Genomic DNA, 21,046 nt, shown 5'->3' on the forward strand with positions numbered 1-21,046 from the left:
TACATCATAAATTTGATTTTTAATGTTTTTTACTTTTGTAAAATTGTAGGAATTGGGAAATACCAGCCTCTGAGCAGGACCAGATAAATCCCTGTAATCTTACAGCAAGGAACAAGAAATATTTGACAACCAACTGTCAAGTCCTGTAATGCTGTACAAAATGATTGCACAGAAAGAACAGAACATCAGTGAATGTATGACACATGGAAGACTTTTCAATAATACAAGTGAGTGAGTGAGTGAGTATGGTTTTACGCCGCTTTTAGCAATATTCCAGCAATATCACGGCGGGGGACACCAGAAATGGGCTTCACACATTGTACCTATGTCGGGAATCGAACCCGGGCATTTGGCATGACGAGCGAACGCTTTAACCACTAGGCTACCTGACCGCCCCTTCAATAATTCAAACTGCTACACCTCCTTTATCACACACAGGCCATGCTTCCACACTGGCTCCTCCCATTATCTCCCAACTGACACTCGGACTGACACGGTATACCTGTTGATACATGTCCGTCAGTCCCAGATGAATTCCATTTTTATGAATCAATACACTAATTTTCATTATTTTCATGCTTTTCTATTAAATTTTGCACTTGAAAGCATTTATAATGCAATTAAAAAATAGAAATATGAATCCTACAATAGAAATAAAAATTGAAAACAAAAATTCTCACTTTTTCAAAATCTTTCGGAACAGAAAGGCTACAGGAAGTTTACATGTTAAACCAAACCTGAAGTGTCTACATGGTCTAAATGCAATAGATTATAATTTTTAAAGAAAAAAAAGAGTTCGTATTACCGGTAGTTATTGAAGGGAAAATAGTTATGATTTTATTGCAGAATTTACAGCAGAATTTAGTAATTTTAAGTACCGAATTTTGGTAATTTTACTGCAGAATTTGATAATTTTACAGCAGAATTCATCTGGGTCTGATCTGTGTGTGACGGTTTAACCTGACACCTTCTGTACCTGTCTCTGTATCAAGGCACAGCCACATACATGTAGTTACAGTCTTGAAGGGCATGAGCATGATCTAAGGCTAGTCTTATACTTGTATCTAACAGACCACATCATACAACTGACCATTCAAGGGCACTCATCCAATAAACTTCATCTATTTGCTCACTTCGCATACGTCACATTACACGACTTCAAGGCCGTTATATCTAATTACTTTCACTGATCAACAGGGCAACATTGAACATAAACTCCCTACCATATTTAAATATTTAAAAAACAGACTTTGAAGATATAAGGGGAAGAAGAGTGCCTCTTTGATTTACTTTTCCTAAAGGAAATGGATGGACTGTACTTGTATGGAATTGAATAGAAAATATGTAAACAAGTAAGATCTTAAAATTTAAAACCTGAATCTTATGAAACTCACATTCCAGAACCATAATAATATAGAAAATTCTGTACTTTTTTCACAGTTTGGCTACCGGGCAGATGACCACAGAGTACGCTGATCACTGTGTCGGATTAACAAGACTGATTAATGAGTGATTTCGGTAATTCGTTGCAAATTAGGTGTGTTGGAGTCGGAGTGCGAGACTGTCGGATTAACGGGTCTAAATAGCACTGATTTAATCGGTTTCCATCATTAGTGTGAGATTAAGCTGATTGTCAGATTAACGAGTGTCGGATTAACGAGACTTGACTGTACTTGGGAAGGGTCATGAAAAAATGGATATTTAATAATAAAACATAAGGTGATTTTGCATTTTGCCTTTTCAGGGAGGGTCATGCAAAAAGTGTAGGACATAGGGAGCAAAGTTGCCTTAAACAATACTCATTCACTCACTCACTCCATACAAGCACTTGCAATACAGGTCATACAGTAAGCATTATTGTACAACAGAAATGAGTTTTATAAATATGAAATTCGCGGTGCAGGTCACATGGTATGCATTATCTTACATCTTACAGAAATCAGGTTTTTAAATAACAAAAATAACAAAGTACCTCATACATGTTATACAATTATGCCACGTCTTTGAAAGTGTCCTTGAAACTATCACTTGTGGAATACTGTGAGCAGCGTCATGACCCACTCATGTCACCAACACAGCATGTGGAGGACGACAACCCAATGCATATGTCATGGATATTATGCACAACACAATAAAACATCATCACAACATAAAACAGTCATTTGGAGAAAGCATGGAATGATGGTGAATAAGGCACAAAATGTTTTCTCACAATGGAATGGTGAAAATCCAGCCTTACAATATCCAAGTCTGTAACCATGGTAACACAAGGCATCACAAAGTTAGTAATCCAATTTGACATTATGCATATTTTGGAAAGTATTGGCTAGTCATCAGACAGCAATTTGGTCGTGGGAAGAGTTCCGTCACTCATATCGATCTCAAAATCATTATCTAACTCTTTGTCTAGATCTTTGGCAGGGGAGTAGAACTTTTTCCCGTAATTAAAATCCATCTGTTCCCACCTCCGGACAGCCTTCCTTTTCCGCCGACATTTCTTCACAGCTATGACAACAATGAGCACAACAGCAGCCAGAGAACCAAATGCAATTCCGATAGCCATACGTTGGTTATTGTCATCTTCAACAATTGCAGAGTCCGTATTTGACGTCTCAGTTTTTGAAAAGGTCGGTTTGCCGCCGGTGGCCTCAATGGTTTCTTCAATTTCTTTTGTGAGGTTAGCCGGCAGTTCCTCTGTCTTGAAGGGTCCATGGTTTTCTTGCACGATCCAGATTGAGTCCATGAGCTCGTGGTTCATGGCAGACTTCTGCTCCCAGAATGCATGGGTTGAGTTGACGATCTCCAGGCGGCCATAACTGTTGAGGGAGCCATTGTCTCGTCTGAAGGCAGACCAAGGATCTGGAATGAGGCACATGAAACTGATTAGTGACTGAACTGATGCTTGATTCAAGATCAGAATCCTCCTACAGACAAATATCACAAGTACAATGCTGATAACAGCGATATTGCAGATTAGGTTTTGGTTTGGTTTGTTGTTTAACGCCACACTCAGCAATATTCCAGTTATATGACGGCGGTCTGTAAATAATGGAGTCTGGACCAGACAATCCAGTGATTGACATCATGAACATCGATCCACGCAATTTGGATCGATGACATGCATCAACCAAGTCAGTGAGCCTGACAAACCGATCCCGTTAGTCGCCTTTTACGGCAAGCATGGGTTGCTGAAGACCTATTCTACCCCGGATCTTCACGGGCCTATTGTAGATTAATAAGGATAGTCTGTAACAAAATGATCCTGTGGGGACTCTAGGTTAGAACTGGTAAATAGCAACCTTTGCTGTTTGTAAGAGGCGACTTAATGGATCTGGTGGTCAGCCTTGGTGTTGCTCACAATATCAGTTGCTGGAAAAGCAGGGGTTGACAGCACAAGCATCATGTCATGGATAGCAGGATAACACACAAGAGACCCGTGAAGATACAGGCAGAGCATAGGTCTTCAGCAACTCATGCTTGCTGCAACAGGTGAGTATGCTTGTCGTAAGAGGTGACTAATGGGATCGGGTGGTCAGGCTCGCTGACTTGGTTGATGAATGTCATCGTATCCCTATTGGGTGCGACCGCCTCTGTTGTCTTGTCGTAAGAGGTGACTAATGGGATCGGGTGGTCAGGCTCGCTGACTTGGTTGATGAATGTCATCGTATCCCTATTGGGTGCGACCGCCTCTGTTGTCTAGTGGTAGAGTGTCTGGCATGCATGTCATCGTATCCCAATTGCGTGGATTGTGTGCATGTTATCAATCACTGGATTGTCAGCCCCAGACTCGATTATTTACAGAACGCTGTCATATAGCTGAAATACTGCTAAGTGCTGCGTTAAGCAACAAACAAACAAACAACAAAGAACACACAATCAGTCAGACCCAATGATCCCCATTTCAGCTAGTTCCCTCATCATGTATTATTTACTTGTGACCAATTCTACTGCAGGAATAATTAATAGCTTGAAAGACAAAGAGTAAAACATTTGTTGACTTTTGCACATTTCTTTTGTGAATACACAAATTAACAGTCGTAAAAAATAAATAATTCCTCAAATGGGAACTGCATAGCGTCAATTCGATAGCCCAGTGGTTCAAGCATTCGCTCATCATGCCAAAGGCCCCGGTTCAATTCCCCATAACTCACTCACTTGCATTCATTCCTAATAAGCAACTCACATACATTTTTTAAATTACCATGTCCTTACACTAAAAATAACTATTTCTTGTAAAACATATTTCCCGCTCACAAATTACTGTGCTCAAAACATGTGAAAGAGACTGATACAAGGGAGACAACTCTAATGATTTGCAGCCAAGCTGTCTTGCTGTGGTAAGGCTCCCTACACTTACCATCTGTCCTGTTAGCCATGAGGTCCAGCCCATGTTTGCTGCCTGCTGCACCTGTGATGAGCTGTACGGGAGCCCCAGGGTTGGTGTAGTTGTTGGCAATGACCACACCCTTGTAATGAGGCCAGAGACGCTCGTAGGAATGTTCGTGAGCCTGTAGAACGATGTCCACTCCAAAGTGGTAGAAAATGTCCTCCAATCTAGAAATCAGTAAGAATATGTCAGATACATTTCATAACATATCTGAAAAAAGTATTACGTAATGCAAGAATGTTTGTGATTTACACACTATTCCTTGTTCGTCAAATTGAAATTATGTGCAGTTTATTTTTCAAGTTAACTATTACATCATATAACATTGTGGGTCAGATACGGTGATAAGTATTATATAATGTCTCTCTGTATCATGGTGGTTTTAAAAATCCATAGACGATTATTTGTGGACATTCTAAATGGGAATTTTCTCATATAAGGAATAAAGGTGTATTATGGGAGCATAATAAATATATTGCATTCCTAACATGACATTTATAATGCAGTAACACGTAATGTCACTCCATCAATTAGCATGACAAACTGCATATGAAGACAGAGTTTGAGTGAACCACCCCATTTATTCTATGGTGCCAAATGATTTACAGCCATTTAGAAACACCTCATCTTCTCGAGGCAAGTGAAGTAACTGACTGTAAAAGTTTCCACTCTTGCCGAACAAGGCTGGAATTTCAGGGTTCAATCATAGCGCCCCACGGCTATTATGAGTTATGTCCCATTCCATGTCTCTCCTATTGACCAATCAGATTCAACTTCTCATGTCACTTGCATTTGCTTCCACAAAATGGCAGCGCCCAGTGAAGATGCTCTGATCGACAATCAAGATCCATATTGTTATGAAAGGGGCCTTACTTTGTGAATTGCATCAAATCAAATGAGCACCTTGATTAGAAATATGAAAAGATTTAGAAAATATCTGAAGGCGCTAAGTTGACGGTACACATGATTTCCAAATCTTGCAATCGACTGAAATCTACACTGCTGTTTACGAACCGGATGTTGATTTTGATTGGACTATGCATAGACTTGTTAGTCCAGCCAAAATATAACTCCATCATTCCAGCCTTTAATAGTCAGTTAACTCCCTTGCCTCAAGAAGATGGAAACACATACGCAGGAAACCCCTATCTAAACGTATGGCAACACTGGTCAGTGGGTTTATTGAGCAAGCAAGCATTACATTGATGCATGGGGCTTGAAAAATGATCCTGCTAGGTCACCATGGTGACCTTATTTGCATATTTATTGGATCATGATATGATGTTTATTGGAATGGTATAACTTATCAATGACACTATCCATTACATGATACTATGACATTACATGTCTGGTGTGCAACATCTGACGACAACGGGGCCAGATACATGTATCATGTAATACATATACTGTAACTTTATTTAGTTTGTTTGTTGTGTAACGCACTCACCCAGTTTACCTGTTGTTCTATCTGAGTGAGTACATCATTTACTCACTGACTCATCCACTCACTGACTCATCCACTCACACATCCACCCACTTACTCACTAATCCACCTACTCACTCACTCATCCACCCACTGACTCACGCTCATCCACTCACTCACTCATTCATCCATCCCCTCACTCATCCACCCACTCACTCATGCTCATCCACTCACTCACTCATCCACCCACTCACTCATCCACCCAATGACTCACTCATCCACCCACTTACTCACTCTCATCCACCCACTGACTCACTCATCCACCCATTCACTCACTAATCCATCCACCCACTCACTCATCCACCCACTCGCTCACTCATCCATCCTCTCACCCACTCACTCACTCATCCACCCTCTCACTCACTCATCCTTCCTCTCACCCACCCACTGACTCATCCACCCACTGACTCACGCTCATCCACTCACTCACTCATTCATCCATCCCTTCACTCATCCACCCACTCACTCATGCTCATCCACTCACTCACTCATCCACCCACTCACTCATCCACCCAATGACTCACTCATCCACCCACTTACTCACTCTCATCCACCCACTGACTCACTCATCCACCCATTCACTCACTAATCCATCCACCCACTCACTCATCCACCCACTCGCTCACTCATCCATCCTCTCACTCACTCATCCTTCCTCTCACCCACCCACTGACTCATCCACCCACTGACTCATCCACTGACTCACTCACTCATCCACCCTCTCACTCACTCATCCTTCCTCTCACCCACCCACTGACTCATCCACCCACTGACTCATCCACTGACTCACTCACTCATCCACCCTCTCACTCACTCATCCTTCCTCTCACCCACCCACTGACTCATCCACCCACTGACTCATCCACTCACTCACTCACTTATCCACCCACTGACTCATCCACTCTCACTCACTCATCCATCCTCTCACCCACCCTCTCACCCACCCACTGACTCATCCACCCACTGACTCATCCACTCACTCACTCATCCACCCACTGACTCATCCACTCACTCACTCACTTATCCACCCACTCACTCACTCATCCATCCTCTCACCCAACCACTCACTCACTCATCCACCCACTGACTTACCACTCACTCACTCACTCATCCACCCTCTCACTCACTCATCCACCCTCTCACTCACTCATCCATCCTCTCACTCACTCATCCACCCACTCATCCACTAACTCATCCACCTACTCTCTCACACTTTCTGAGTTTGTACATGTGTGAGCCTACGCTGCGGTGTCTTGAGTCTGTCTCTCTGTCTGAACTTACCCTGCTCGGACCAGGGAGTCCGGCTTGGTGCAGTCATCCTCATCATCATTGGAGCAGTACATTGGACGGTGTCCATAGGCTACCACCCATGGACAGTTAGCTCGATTCTCATTGGCTTGTTTGAGATCCTGAATTAGCCAATCATGCTGCTTGCCAACATTCTTCTTGTCAAGAGTAAAAAACACCTCTGTCGAATAGCTGAAAACAAAGTACAATTTCTTGTTACAAGTTTTATTGAAAAGTCTTACAATCCTGTGCTAGGGATGAGAGCTTGATCAAGCTATTAGGTGTGTCTTGATATGCGTACCTCGCGTATCGATACATATCCTAATCAGCCACAATATGATACATATCATGATATATTATGTGCCCTTTGGCCCAGCAAACAAATAGTTGCCAGGCTATATATTATTTTCCAAAGTTCACTGGCCATGAGAGCTTGTTAACAAACAAAGTTGCAAGCCTTCATCATATTTTACAAGTCTACTTTATGGCTACACCCTAAATATTTTGTGTTAACCTGAATTGAATTTTGTGTGTTTTGAGACCATTATGCTAAAGACAAGAATCGACACATTGGCAGATGTATTTTGTGTTAACCTGAATTGTATTTTATGTGTTTTGAGACCATTATGCTAAAGACAAGAATCGACACATAGGCAGATATATTTTGTGTTAACCTGAATTGTATTTTGTGTGTTTTGAGACCATTATGCTAAGACAAGAAGAGACACATAGGCAGATGTATTTTGTAGAAATCTGAATCCAATCGTCACTCAGAAAAAATACCAAGATTATCACTTATGCATGTAGTACATCAATACAGAAGTAAATCAATACACACTGACAATGCCTTCTTTTCTTCTGAATCTAGAAGTCCAGCCTGATTTTCTTGTAAGTGACCTCGAAACAGGCCCTTTTATGGAGGTTAATTTGTAAAAAACAACACTCTACAAACAATCTCCTTTCAACACACAGTCAGTTCAGCTCAGCCCAATCCATCCATATTGTAAACGTGACCTTTAAAGTCAGGATATTTTTGACCTGAACAAGTCTAGGTTTTGTTTTACAACAGTAATCATATAGCATTGTCAATATGTCATGAGTTTGCATACACTACATTCCTCCATACCATGTGACCATACACGATGTAGTCACTATTTTTAACCAATGACACAAAGCATGGCCTGGTTCCAGCAAGAGAAATGCCACTGAGTGCTCAACCCGAAAGTGCTCAGCTTGTGTCACACAACCGACAATGTTTCTTGTTTGCTGACATGTGCAACATGGTTGACAGCCTTGTGGTTGTCTGCTCTACAGATTGTCTAATGGCAGGCAATGTACTTTGTTATTGTTTGTTTGTTTGTCCATTTGTTGTTTAACGCCGCACTCAGCAATATTCCAGCTAAATGATGGCATTCTGTAAATAAATGAATCTGGACCAACAATTCAGTGACTGATGTTATGAGCATCCACCCCATTGGGGTGAGGTCAAATGGGGTTTAACGTCGCGTCCAAGATTATTGCACTTATATAGCGACGTGCGTGCGTGCGCGCGTGCTTGTCTAGACTGATGCCTATTTATAGTGCTAGCCTACTGAGATACCATGCCGCAGTTTAACATGAATACTCCACTCAGACACAGTAGTCTGAGTCAGAGCCGATCAGTCCTTGTTTTAGCCCCTTAATGCCGAGCGCCAGACAGGGTAACAACAAGTACCATCTTTTAACGTCTTTTGGTATGACGCGGGCCGGGGATCGAACCCCGGACCTTACGCTCTCTGGGCGGACTCTCTACCACAAGACAACAGAGGCGGTCGCACCCAATAAGGATACGATGACATCAACATCATCAACCAATTCAGTGAGCCTGACCACCCGATCCCATGAGTTGCCTCTTACAACAAGCATAGTCGCCTTTTACGGCAAGCATGGGATGCTGAAGACCTTTCTACCCCGGATCTTATGGGTAGGTGTGTTGTAGAGTTCGGTCACAGTGCATGCTTTGTTTTGTTTGTTTGAGTGTTATTTAACGCCTCAGTCACCAGTATGCCAGCTTTATGACAGCAGTCTGAAAATAGTTAAGTCTGGACCAGTGATTGATATTGTGAGCAACGATACAAGCCATTGGGGTACACACAATCATCCGAGGCACCCAAGCTGACACTCCCGGTCCCCCACGAACTCCTACAACCAGCACAGGTTGCTAGGACTTATTCTACCCCGAATACCCATGGGGTCCCACCTGATGAAGTGCACGGGTCCCACATCAATGCTGTACCACATCTTATCTACAGGAATTGGCCAATCAGATCCAGGCATAGAGAAACGGTGGCGATAGTGTGAGAATGTGTCATCATTGATTTCTGAAAAACCAAGGCAATTGAACAATGTTGAAATTCAAATATCCAAACATAATGGCGCCATTACCAATGTTAGGTCCTTAGTCTACAAAAGTGAACATAGCAAATAGTTAATCTGGTTAGACTGCAAAATATTAATTGTAAATTGTATTCATGAAGACAAAACAGCTATAATCATACTCATATTGATGTTTCTTTCAAATGATAACAATAAGTTTGTTTTATTCTTTTTTCAGTGTAAAATCTTCTAATAAATGACTAAAATCAATACCTTTTAAAATGTTGAGCAATTTTTTAAACCTGGCACTGTTAACATGGGAGAAGGTTTGCTTATGTGGAACATGGAAAAGAGTGATGGAAGCCATAAAGGCTATATAAACAACAGACACATTCTGGTATCAGCTCAGATGGTGTAACGAACACCCACCTGTTACTGCCCCCAGGTAGCCACCCACACCACCTGCTACTGTCCCCAGGTAGCCACCCACACCCACCTGCTAGTGTCTCCAGGTAGCCACCCACACCCACCTGCTACTGTCCCCAGGTAGCCACCCACAGCCACCTGCTACCTCCCCAGGTAGCCACCCACACCCACATGCGACTTGTGACTTACCGTGGTTGCCCACTGCCGTCATGTAGGGAACCTGTGAGGATATCCCTTGTATCAGCCGCATGAACGTGTCCCCAACCTGAAGAGTTACACACAGGTGAAAGTGTTCCTACCTACAGTGTTACAAACAGATGGAAGTGTTCCTACCTACAGTGTTACACACAGGTGAAAGTGTTCCTACCTACAGTGTTACACACAGGTGAAAGTGTTCCTACCTACAGTGTTACACACAGATAGAGGTGTTCCTACCTACAGTGTTACACACAGATAGAGGTGTTCCTACCTACAGTGTTACACACAGGTGGAGGTGTTCCTACCTACAGTGTTACACACAGGTGAAAGTGTTCCTACCTACAGTGTTACACACAGATAGAGGTGTTCCTACCTACAGTGTTACACACAGATAGAGGTGTTCCTACCTACAGTGTTACACACAGATAGAGGTGTTCCTACCTACAGTGTTACAAACAGATGGAGGTGTTCCTACCTTCAGTGTTACACACAGGTGGAAGTGTTCCTACCTACAATGTTACAAACAGATGGAGGTGTTCCTACCTACAGTGTTACACACAGGTGGAAGTGTTCCTACCTACAGTGTTACAAACAGATGGAGGTGTTCCTACCTACAGTGTTACACACAGGTGGAGGTGTTCCTACCTACAGTGTTACAAACAGGTGGAGGTGTTCCTACCTACAGTGTTACACACAGGTGGAAGTGTTCCTACCTACAGTGTTACACACAGGTGGAAGTGTTCCTACCTACAATGTTACACACAGGTGGAAGTGTTCTTACATACAGTGTTACAAACAGGTGGAGGTGTTCCTACCTACAGTGTTACACACAGGTTGAAGTGTTCCTACCTACAGTGTTACACACAGGTGGAAGTGTTCCTACTTACAATGTTACACACAGGTGGAAGTGTTCTTACATACAGTGTTACAAACAGGTGGAGGTGTTCCTACCTACAGTGTTACACACAGGTGGAAGTGTTCCTACCTACAGTGTTACAAACAGGTGGAGGTGTTCCTACCTACAGTGTTACACACAGGTGGAGGTGTTCCTACCTACAGTGTTACAAACAGGTGGAGGTGTTCCTACCTACAGTGTTACACACAGGTGGAAGTGTTCCTACCTACAGTGTTACACACAGGTGGAAGTGTTCCTACCTACAATGTTACACACAGGTGGAAGTGTTCTTACATACAGTGTTACAAACAGGTGGAGGTGTTCCTACCTACAGTGTTACACACAGGTGGAAGTGTTCCTACCTACAGTGTTACACACAGGTGGAAGTGTTCCTACCTACAATGTTACACACAGGTGGAAGTGTTCTTACATACAGTGTTACAAACAGGTGGAGGTGTTCCTACCTACAGTGTTACACACAGGTGGAAGTGTTCCTACCTACAGTGTTACAAACAGGTGGAGGTGTTCCTACCTACAGTGTTACAAACAGATGGAAGTGTTCCTACCTACAGTGTTACAAACAGATGGAGGTGTTCCTACCTACAGTGTTACACACAGGTGGAAGTGTTCCTACCTACAATGTTACACACAGGTGGAAGTGTTCTTACATACAGTGTTACACACAGGTGGAAGTGTTCCTACCTACAGTGTTACAAACAGATGGAAGTGTTCCTACCTACAGTGTTACAAACAGGTGGAAGTGTTCCTACCTACAGTGTTACAAACCTGCTGATGTTGCTACTAATCGGGTTGTGTAACCTTGCACGTATGATGCAATCACATATAGTTAATTGTTTCATGATAGATGGTAAGACCTTGCACGTATGATATAGTTGATTGTTTCATGATAGATGGTAAGACAACACAAGCTTAGGTATTAGAGTTATTGCAAAATTTCAGAAATAATACTTTTAGAAATTGATACATAATTAACACTTCAATCATGATACTTGCATAGGAGGGTCTTCAGTCGCAGTGAAAATTGGCGATGCAGTGATACATTAGCGACTCATGATGCCCCTACTGCCTGCAGCGTCACACATAATTATGTGAAAGTGTTTCTATTGCATTGCCTAGCAAATACCAATGGTTGTGATGCCATAAATTCCATATTACATTCCTTGAAGTTATAGATCAAGACCAGTTTTTGAAGATTTGGCATTAATTTGAGTAACAAACACTTCATTCAAATGTTTGTCCTTAAAACTGTACATTCTATTCATAAGATATCATCATGATCATAACACTGTCTCAATCACAAACCATGGCAACTTACCGTTCCCCCTTCATCATGCAAATTGTAGGCAAAGTCCCCGTCGTGCAGCACAGCGGTGTAGTCCCCGGTCAGCGCTTCCTGTGTGAGTGAGGGGATGGTGTAGGAGTGGATACCGAGGTCTCCGTACACCAGGAACAGAGGCGACCAGTCCTGGAAAGATGTTTTTGTTTGTTTGTTCTTTAAAGCTGCGATATTCCAACTACATGATAGCAGTCTGTACATACTCGAGCCTGGACCAGACAATCCAGTGATTGACATCATGGGCTGGGAACTATGTTGGAATCTACATTGGTATAAACACAAGGGGCAGGAAACAACACCTCATGTCGAATTTCATGTCCATATTCAGGTAACTTCAAGGTAGCCCAAGAAGACACAACATATCACCTCATATGAGGACCCATTGAATGAATGAGTGAGTTGGCTGGTTTTATGCCTCTTTTAGCAATATTCCAGCAATTTATTGTCAGGGGACACCAAAAATGGACTCCACACATTGTACCCATGTGGGCAACATTGGCTTTCATTGAGAACAAGCGAATCATATGCAAATCTACAGAAAAGGGGTGAGTGAGAGTGAGTGAGTGAGTGAGTGAGTGAGTGAGTGAGTGAGTGAGTGAGTGTGTGTGGTTGTGTGTGTCAGTGTGTGTGTCTGTGTGTGTGTGTGTGTGTCAGTTTGTGTGTGTGTGTGTGTGTGTGTGTGTGTGTGTGTGTGTGTGTGTGTGTGTGTGTGTGTGTGTGTGTGTGTGTGTGTGTGTGTGTGTGTGTCAGTGTGTGTGTGTGTGTGTGTGTGTGTGTGTGTGTGTGTGTGTGTGTGTGTGTGTGTGTGTGTGTGTGGTTGTTTAATCATGCAGGAATTTACTGGGTGACTGGATATACTAAAAGTAAACATTTCACATATTATGACTCATTTGGTGATAACTTGATTCCTGAATGATTCCTGAAGCGGATTGCCAAATCACAAAATGCACCCGTCATGTTCCAAAAAGATGTCTCTGCACCCGCAACTGTATATTTATGTTGGGTACCTGTCCAGTTGGTGGAGTCTTGAAGTAGAAAGGGCCAGCACCGATGTTGTTACTGAGAGGGCGGTAGTGGTACGTTGTCTCTGCTTTCAGATTCTGAAACAACATTCAACATGCACTGCAACATTGATAGCAAGATGAAGTCAGTTTGGAGGACAGATGCTGGACGTTTGTAGACCACAATCTTAACAGCAGTGGGTCAACTAGGTCCTCCCAGAGGCCACATTTTGTTCCAGGGTCTATGGCAAAGTCAGCGAAAAGGTTTGGAATTTATCAATGTAGATTTTCATAAAATGAATGTTTTATGCTTACCCTTTTTACGACCACCTGATGTCATCACTGATTTTCAGTAACCCATTCATATAATTTTCACGTTATTTGCCCTTACGCCAATTGGAATCTGCTTCTCGTGGATAATCGAAACTGGTTACTCTCTTGCGTTGACGTTTTATATTTGTTTCACTGATAACAGGAACAATTCAGAGAAAAATGTAGCTTTACACTATTTTATTTTATTCAAAGCTGAAAACCTATAAATTTAAGAAATAAGAACACCCAATTTTGAAAAATAACTCTTTTTTAAAAATATGCCTGCCTCTTAGCTGAAAGTCCTAAACAATCACCGACCAGTGACTAGCACAAAGACACTGAATGCTTTCTTTGTTTGCTTGCTGTCTTACAGCAAAGTCAGCAATATTTCAGCTATGTCAGGACCAGGGATCAGGAAATCGGTCTGTGCGCCGGACTTGTCCGACTGTGACTGCAAAATGTCCAACTTGAAATAGTGCAAACCGGACATTTTAATATTCGGTCAACATCAATCACCACAGGCACACTGACCTACATCCCGAGAGGTTGAAATTGTATATATTAGACTTATGTATCTATCAAGTGTTGTATTTTATAAAACACGTGTTGATCTAAACCTGGCTTCAGCAAATTCAGGTGAACAAACAGGTATAACCATGATAACAAACTTGGTCGATAAAAATATTAAATTTGATATAAAACTTCGCTAGACATGATGATTTACCATTTAAATTGTATTTCCAGCTCTCCAAGGCATTGTTTTATAGGCAGAGATGAAGATTACCGTGTGTATTTTCTCGTAAACTAAGCCGGAAATAGACATCAGCTGTGCACACGTTCTCACAACAATCTACCGGTGATTCAGTCAAAAAGTACCCATTGATACAACTTCAAAGAATTTTGAACAAACTGTATCGGAAATGATTATTTTACCAGGAATAATATATTCCAAAATCGTGTTATTTTAGTTGCGGCTTTTTACTATATACATTTATAATTATAAGAACTTTAAGCGTAACACTTTGGTACAACTGATTGCTACTGCAGGATATTTTTGACATATGGACCAATTTGACCAGTCACCGTAGGGACTTCCTGCGCCATGTGTATTTCAATTGCGATAACATAATGTTGACATATAATAGTCACATTGCAACAAAAGTGACTTTTAAAGAGTCAAAGTATGGCATTTTTGATAAATGTATCCATTCTCTGGCAACTAAAGTTTGTTTCAAGGCATCAATAGCAGTAATCTGACACGATTTCGCCAAAATTATTGTAAACAATATTGAATGAAAATTTGAATAAAATTCATAAAATATCTCACAAACATAAGTCCAGATATACAATGAACACAATTTTATAACCAGATCGTATAATAATGGGATTGCATAATAGTTTGGTATTTCCAGCCCAAAATGACACAAATCTCTAGATATGCAATGTACCATATCTTCGGAATTTGAGAATCTTAAATTTGTTCAGAAGCAGATAATGGACCGGGTATGTACAAATAACTTTCTTTATCATATAATGGGTAGGTTTCTTGGCAGGATAAAGCCAATGGATAAAAACGATATCCGTTGGGATCATATGTCATGATATGTGGATAGAGATGCAAATATCATTATCAAAGGTCAAGTAGGGACTACTTTCAGTGTTTACAAACAAACATGGCGTCGCCCTTGTCATTCGGCGATCGAGTCAGAATTAACCTTCGGCAATCTGCATAAACTAAAGGGATAATTGCATTATCAAAAGAACAGTCTAATATACTGAAAATCAGTGTCTAACTGTGATGTAGCTAAGGCATTTTATAACTTTTGGCAACTTTGGAGATATGAATTTAGAAACAAGGCTCGCTAAATACAATGTTTATTCCTAATGCAGGATATTTACCATCTCCAAACACACTCGCGTGATAACCTCTATTTCCTCAACAGGCAATGTCACTTCCTCTTGTCAATAATCCCCCTACCTGTAGCTTGACCTGGTGTAGATACTGGACGCCGCTGGGGTTCTTTAGATCAAACTTGATGGTCTTGCCTTCAGCTGTGTCATGGAAGCCCCATTCTGAGTCTCCATACACCAGAGCTGTAGAACAGTTGCTGGGTGTCGCCCACATTACCACCATCTCTGACAGCGCGTTGCCAAATGACAGATGAACCTGTTCTGGCATACATCGTTCTGAAACAGAGGGAGACATCATGAAATACCTCCAGAACAGTGTTCCTGTTTACCTTTAATTACCATTTTATTACTGGTAAAATTAATCTTGGACCGGTAATTCATGTGACTGTCAGTCCCTGTGGACCGGCAAATAAAGTACATGTACCTTATAAATCTTTGTTGTTGAACAAAGCATCAGTAAAGTAGTCCCGAAACATGACATCACTCAATTTGTCAACCATGAACGTAGAAAACACTGTTGACAATGTTGAAAGAATTAAAACTAGTTGGGACTGACAAAAATTTGGCAGCAAAGGGACACAACTCTACTCTCTCCCATCATTCCCATATCCCATAAATTGAATTACTGCACACTCAACAACGCTCAAGATAGAGAAAAATCCACAGCACTTTGAAAATCAGCTGTTCATGTATTTCTGGCCTGATGACAACAGCAGTATAATTTCTGAGATATGATATAAGCATTATAAACTCACCGCCAAAAGAAACGCGAACCACAGAAACATATAGAGAAGTAATGCACACTAAGAAGAGACGTTTCCAATGTGTACCAATTAACGACAAAACTAAGAATCAGTCAAGTGTTACCTCAGAGTGACTTTATTCTTATCACGAAATGCTGAAATGCACGTGATTTCCAAACTTTACACGCTATAGTCTTGCACAAGGCAAATGGCGCATCTATGATGTGACATGTGATGCGTTCATGAGTGTCTGTTCACACAATATACCAGTGTGTTCGTTTATGCATCAAACCAATCTATGTTTCTTAAATATGAGTAAGTCTCCATATATTAACTAACATGTATGGTATTTGACAAATACAACTGATCTGCATCGGTCGAGTGGCTGTCGTCACGCTTTCGCTTCTTGTCTGAGGTTACGTATTGTAACATTGTGAGGATAATGAGGTACATCGATGATGCAAGGTATTTATGTACTGTTGTAAACCCTTTCACTCAAATTAAAAAGATGTTCTCAGTAATTAATCCTTGATTAATTAGTGTCAACTCAGTTTATTGCCTATTACAGTGATTGACCGCTTGGACTATCATGTAGGTACGATGTATTTACAGCAATCAAAACAAACAAAGCTTGTCAGTGTAGATAATCTTCATTGTGTTACAACTGCCGACAGAAACTGCTCAGTCCTAACTGTTGATCATGTCCGGTCAAAATTTAAGAAAAGGCCGGACAATACTTTTTTAAATGTCCGGTAAGCAATATTTTAAACCGGACATTTGAGATTCCCAATTGGACATGTCCGGCGCATATGACGGTTTCCGGACCCCTGGTATTTGTGTGTCTTTTTGCGGTCAGCATACTTAACATGTTAAACATTAAAAGGTCAACACCAGAAGACCTGAGTCTTGAATATCTGCCGAAACAGATTCCATTGCACGAAAAAGGCAGACCAAATTCTACAATTTACCACTGGCCGAAGCATCATGAGGACCAAACATTCAACCATCATCAACTTAATTGTTACATATACAACATAAGTAGAAGCAAGCACACTATTCATACAATCAGTATCCCAGCCTGTGTTAGATTTGATCTGGGCTCACAAGCACCTGCTGTCCCCTGCATAGTGTGACACACATATAATAACCATCAACACCAGTCATCCTAACAGTCGGCTACCATCATTGCCCCTCAACATAAGCCATGATCAAACTGACGCTCATTCATCCAAACAAGGACAGATATCCGCTATGATACATTTTATGCTGGTTGCTTCAATAAATATGCAGATAATCATTATTTTTCACAATCATAAAACATAGTTATTCATCTATTAAGTCAACATATACATGGCATAAAAACTAATAGAAACACAAATCGTACAACTGGTTGAGTTTATGACAATTACTACTATCCAGACGTGTGTCAGCTGGCATCTTGTTTTCCTGAAATGGTTGCTAAGGCAACTTAAATTAAAACTCTGGTAATCCCCACAACAGCTGTTTGGATAATATTCCCAGATTCATAACTTTTCCCCATTCTTGTCTCACAATCCATGCACACTATAATTGTAAGTCAATTGTTGCAGTGCTGCTAAAAACCGGTTATCACATGAAGAAAACCCCTTTCCTGAAAACTTGCCTGATGATGTATACAGAGCTCCAGATAAGCTGCGTATCTGCGTAAAATACGCATCAAAAATGCAGAAATACGCAGTAAAATAAAATCCAAGCGTATCAAATACGCAACGAACATTACAGATTCCCTACAAAAATAAAACTTGTGCGTATCATCAAAATATTGTGAAGTAACCCTGCGTATTCGATTAGCAAATCAGCAACTTATTTTGAAATTATAAACGGACATTCCGTCAACCTTGCCAAACTCCACGATGACAGTTACATCATGATCATTTGCCATCAAACTTTCTTGTGGAAGTATCGTGTGTTGTTTAGTCCTATAAAGCTCTCGAACCCACACAGCACCAGTTTGCAGGGACTAGATGAATAGTGTTTTTAAATATTTAACTTAAATACCCACATGTGTAAAAACTAGTGGGTAACAGAAATTTGAATACCCAGATAGAATTACTGATACCCATTGATTTTAAAATGCATGGGTAAAATACCCACAACACCAAAAGCTTATCTGGAGCTCTGTGTATAAAAATACATGTATTGTCATGCGATTAGCGTGCACATTATAGAATTCTGTTAGGGCAATAGTAACATGAATACTGTGATATTACCAGGATATTATTTAGGTATTAACTGTTCTAGTATTGTGACATATTTGCTGTGATGGTACAAGTGATATATTAACTGTGACATGAACCAGATTAAATGGGTTATTATTTATGATTTAACTGTGATATTGCCAGGATAGTATTTAGGTATTAACTGTTCTAGTACTGTGACATATTTGCTGTGATGGTACAAGTGATATATTAACTGTGACATGAACCAGATTAAATGGGTTATTATTTATGATTTAACTGTGATATTGCCAGGATAGTATTTAGGTATTAACTGTTCTAGTACTGTGACATATTTGCTGTGATGGTACAAGTGATATTTTAACTGTGACCTGAACCAGATTAAATGGGTTATTATTTATGATTTAACTGTGACATAACCAGATTAAATGGGTAATTATTCATGATTTAACTGTGATATTACTGTGATATTACCAGATTAAATTGGTAATATTTATGACTTAACTGTGAAATTTAACTGTGTCATTTCCAGATTAAATTGGTCATGATATTACCAAATTAAATGAGTTATTATATATGACTTTGTGATATTACTGTGATATTACCAGATTAAAAAGGTTATTACTTATGACTTAACTGATATATTTGCTGTGATGGTACAAGTTTTGTTTGTTTGTTTGTTGTTTAACGCTGCACTGAGCAATATTCCAGCTATATGATGGTGGTCTGTAAATCATCGAGTCTGCACCAGTCAATCCAGTCATTGACATAATAAGCATAGATCCATGCAGTTAGGTAATGATAACATGCATCAACCAAGTCAGCGAGCCTGACCACCTGGACCCACTTGCACAAAGCGATCTTAGCGCTAAGATGATCTTAACTCCCATACTTTAACATAGGCTTACAATAGTCTTAGCGCTAAGGTCAGTTTGTGCAAGTGGGCCCTGATCATGTTAGTCGCCTTTTACGACAAGCATGGGTTGCTGAAGGCCTATTCAAACCAGGATTTTCACAGGCTTGATGGTACAAGTGATATATTTACTGTGTTATATTTACTGTGTTATATTTACTGTGAGATATTTACTGTGTTATATTTACTGTACTGTTATTTTCACTGTGATATACTTACTGTACTGTTATATTTACTGTGTTATATTTACTGTGATATATTTACTGTACTGTTATTTTCACTGTGATATACTTACTGTACTGTTATATTTACTGTGTTATATTTACTGTACTGTTATTTTCACTGTGATATACTTACTGTACTGTTATATTTACTGTGTTATATTTACTGTGTTATATTTACTGTACTGTTATTTTCACTGTGATATACATACTGTACTGATATATTTACTGTGCTATATCTAATACTATGTTATATTTACTGTGATATATTTACTGTGTTATATTTACTGTGTTAGGGGCGGTCGGGTAGCCTAGTGGTTAAAGCGTTCGCTCGTCACGCCGAAGACCCGGGTTCGATTCCCGACATGGGTACAATGTGTGAAGCCCATTTCTGGTGTCCCCCGCCGTGATATTGCTGGAATATTGCTAAAAGCGGCGTAAAACCATACTCACACACTCACTCACTTTACTGTGTTATATTTACTGTGTTCTAATAACTGTTATTACCAGAATAAATGGGATTACTTGTATTATATCGACTGATGTTGATATATTTAACATAAAGAGACACAAGGGTTAAATTCTCTATTACTTCAAAAGTTAAAGGGACTGTTTTGATTTCAAGCTGACATTACTAAAGCAATTTATTTAGACTAAAACAATAACGATAAATAGGCCTGCATGCAGAATAATGACTGAACTACTTATAAGCTCATACATGACAAACTGTATAACAATTGGTTTAATCATGGTTATTCATATGATTATTTGGAATTGTGTTGTATATTTCATGAGATCATTCAATAGATTTCAGATTTCAAATAATTAGATTTTCATCACCTCCTGCACAACCAGCTACTCAAATAAAGATCTGAGGGCATCCCATTACAGGTCAAGTCAGAGCGACCTTTCACACACTTTGACCAACCAAAGAAATGAGTGACAGGAAGTCGACATTAGTGAATCAGAAAGAAGCTTTCTTGAGCTTAACGGCACTGGTTTCAAACTGGTGACATCAGATCCAGACTAGGCTATGAAAAATAATTTTGACAGAAATCTCGAATAAAAATTTGAAAACTGATAAAAAAAACCTTCTGGAATGTCTAACAGACGGCCGAGATTGTATGGCAGTACTTCAGTCGTGTTATCGTAAATATCTTCACCTTTTCAAGGTCGCAAGATTAGAAAAACATTGGAATAACTGTGACTTTCCCAATCTGGAAAGCAACACTCTGAATGGTCGGAAGAACGGTCGTTCCAACGTGACCTGTCGTTATGGTAATGGATCTCCTCAGATCTTTGTTTAGCAGTAGAGAGAAATAAGATCTGATTTCAATGAGA

At 40.3% G+C, this 21,046-nt stretch overlaps 1 protein-coding gene across 1 annotated transcript in view; it reads right to left on the reverse strand.

Moving 5' to 3' along the window:
- The window catches only part of LOC124140833 (acid phosphatase type 7-like), a 35,790-nt gene continuing 14,744 nt past the window's right edge, over positions 1–21,046 (reverse strand). The window contains exons 2-9 of the mRNA XM_048397588.1: positions 15,680–15,888; positions 13,396–13,488; positions 12,368–12,517; positions 10,128–10,203; positions 9,397–9,517; positions 7,152–7,349; positions 4,358–4,554; positions 1–2,859 (exon numbers count right to left, since the gene is read on the reverse strand). Coding sequence (XP_048253545.1) covers positions 2,327–2,859; positions 4,358–4,554; positions 7,152–7,349; positions 9,397–9,517; positions 10,128–10,203; positions 12,368–12,517; positions 13,396–13,488; positions 15,680–15,888 — 1,577 coding nt within the window. The 3' untranslated portion in view covers positions 1–2,326. The remainder of the gene's footprint in view (positions 2,860–4,357; positions 4,555–7,151; positions 7,350–9,396; positions 9,518–10,127; positions 10,204–12,367; positions 12,518–13,395; positions 13,489–15,679; positions 15,889–21,046) is intronic.

The sequence above is a fragment of the Haliotis rufescens genome, unplaced genomic scaffold, assembly GCF_023055435.1.
Source record: "Haliotis rufescens isolate VD_foot unplaced genomic scaffold, xgHalRufe1.0.p SCAF_17, whole genome shotgun sequence".
Lineage (NCBI taxonomy): Eukaryota > Metazoa > Mollusca > Gastropoda > Lepetellida > Haliotidae > Haliotis > Haliotis rufescens.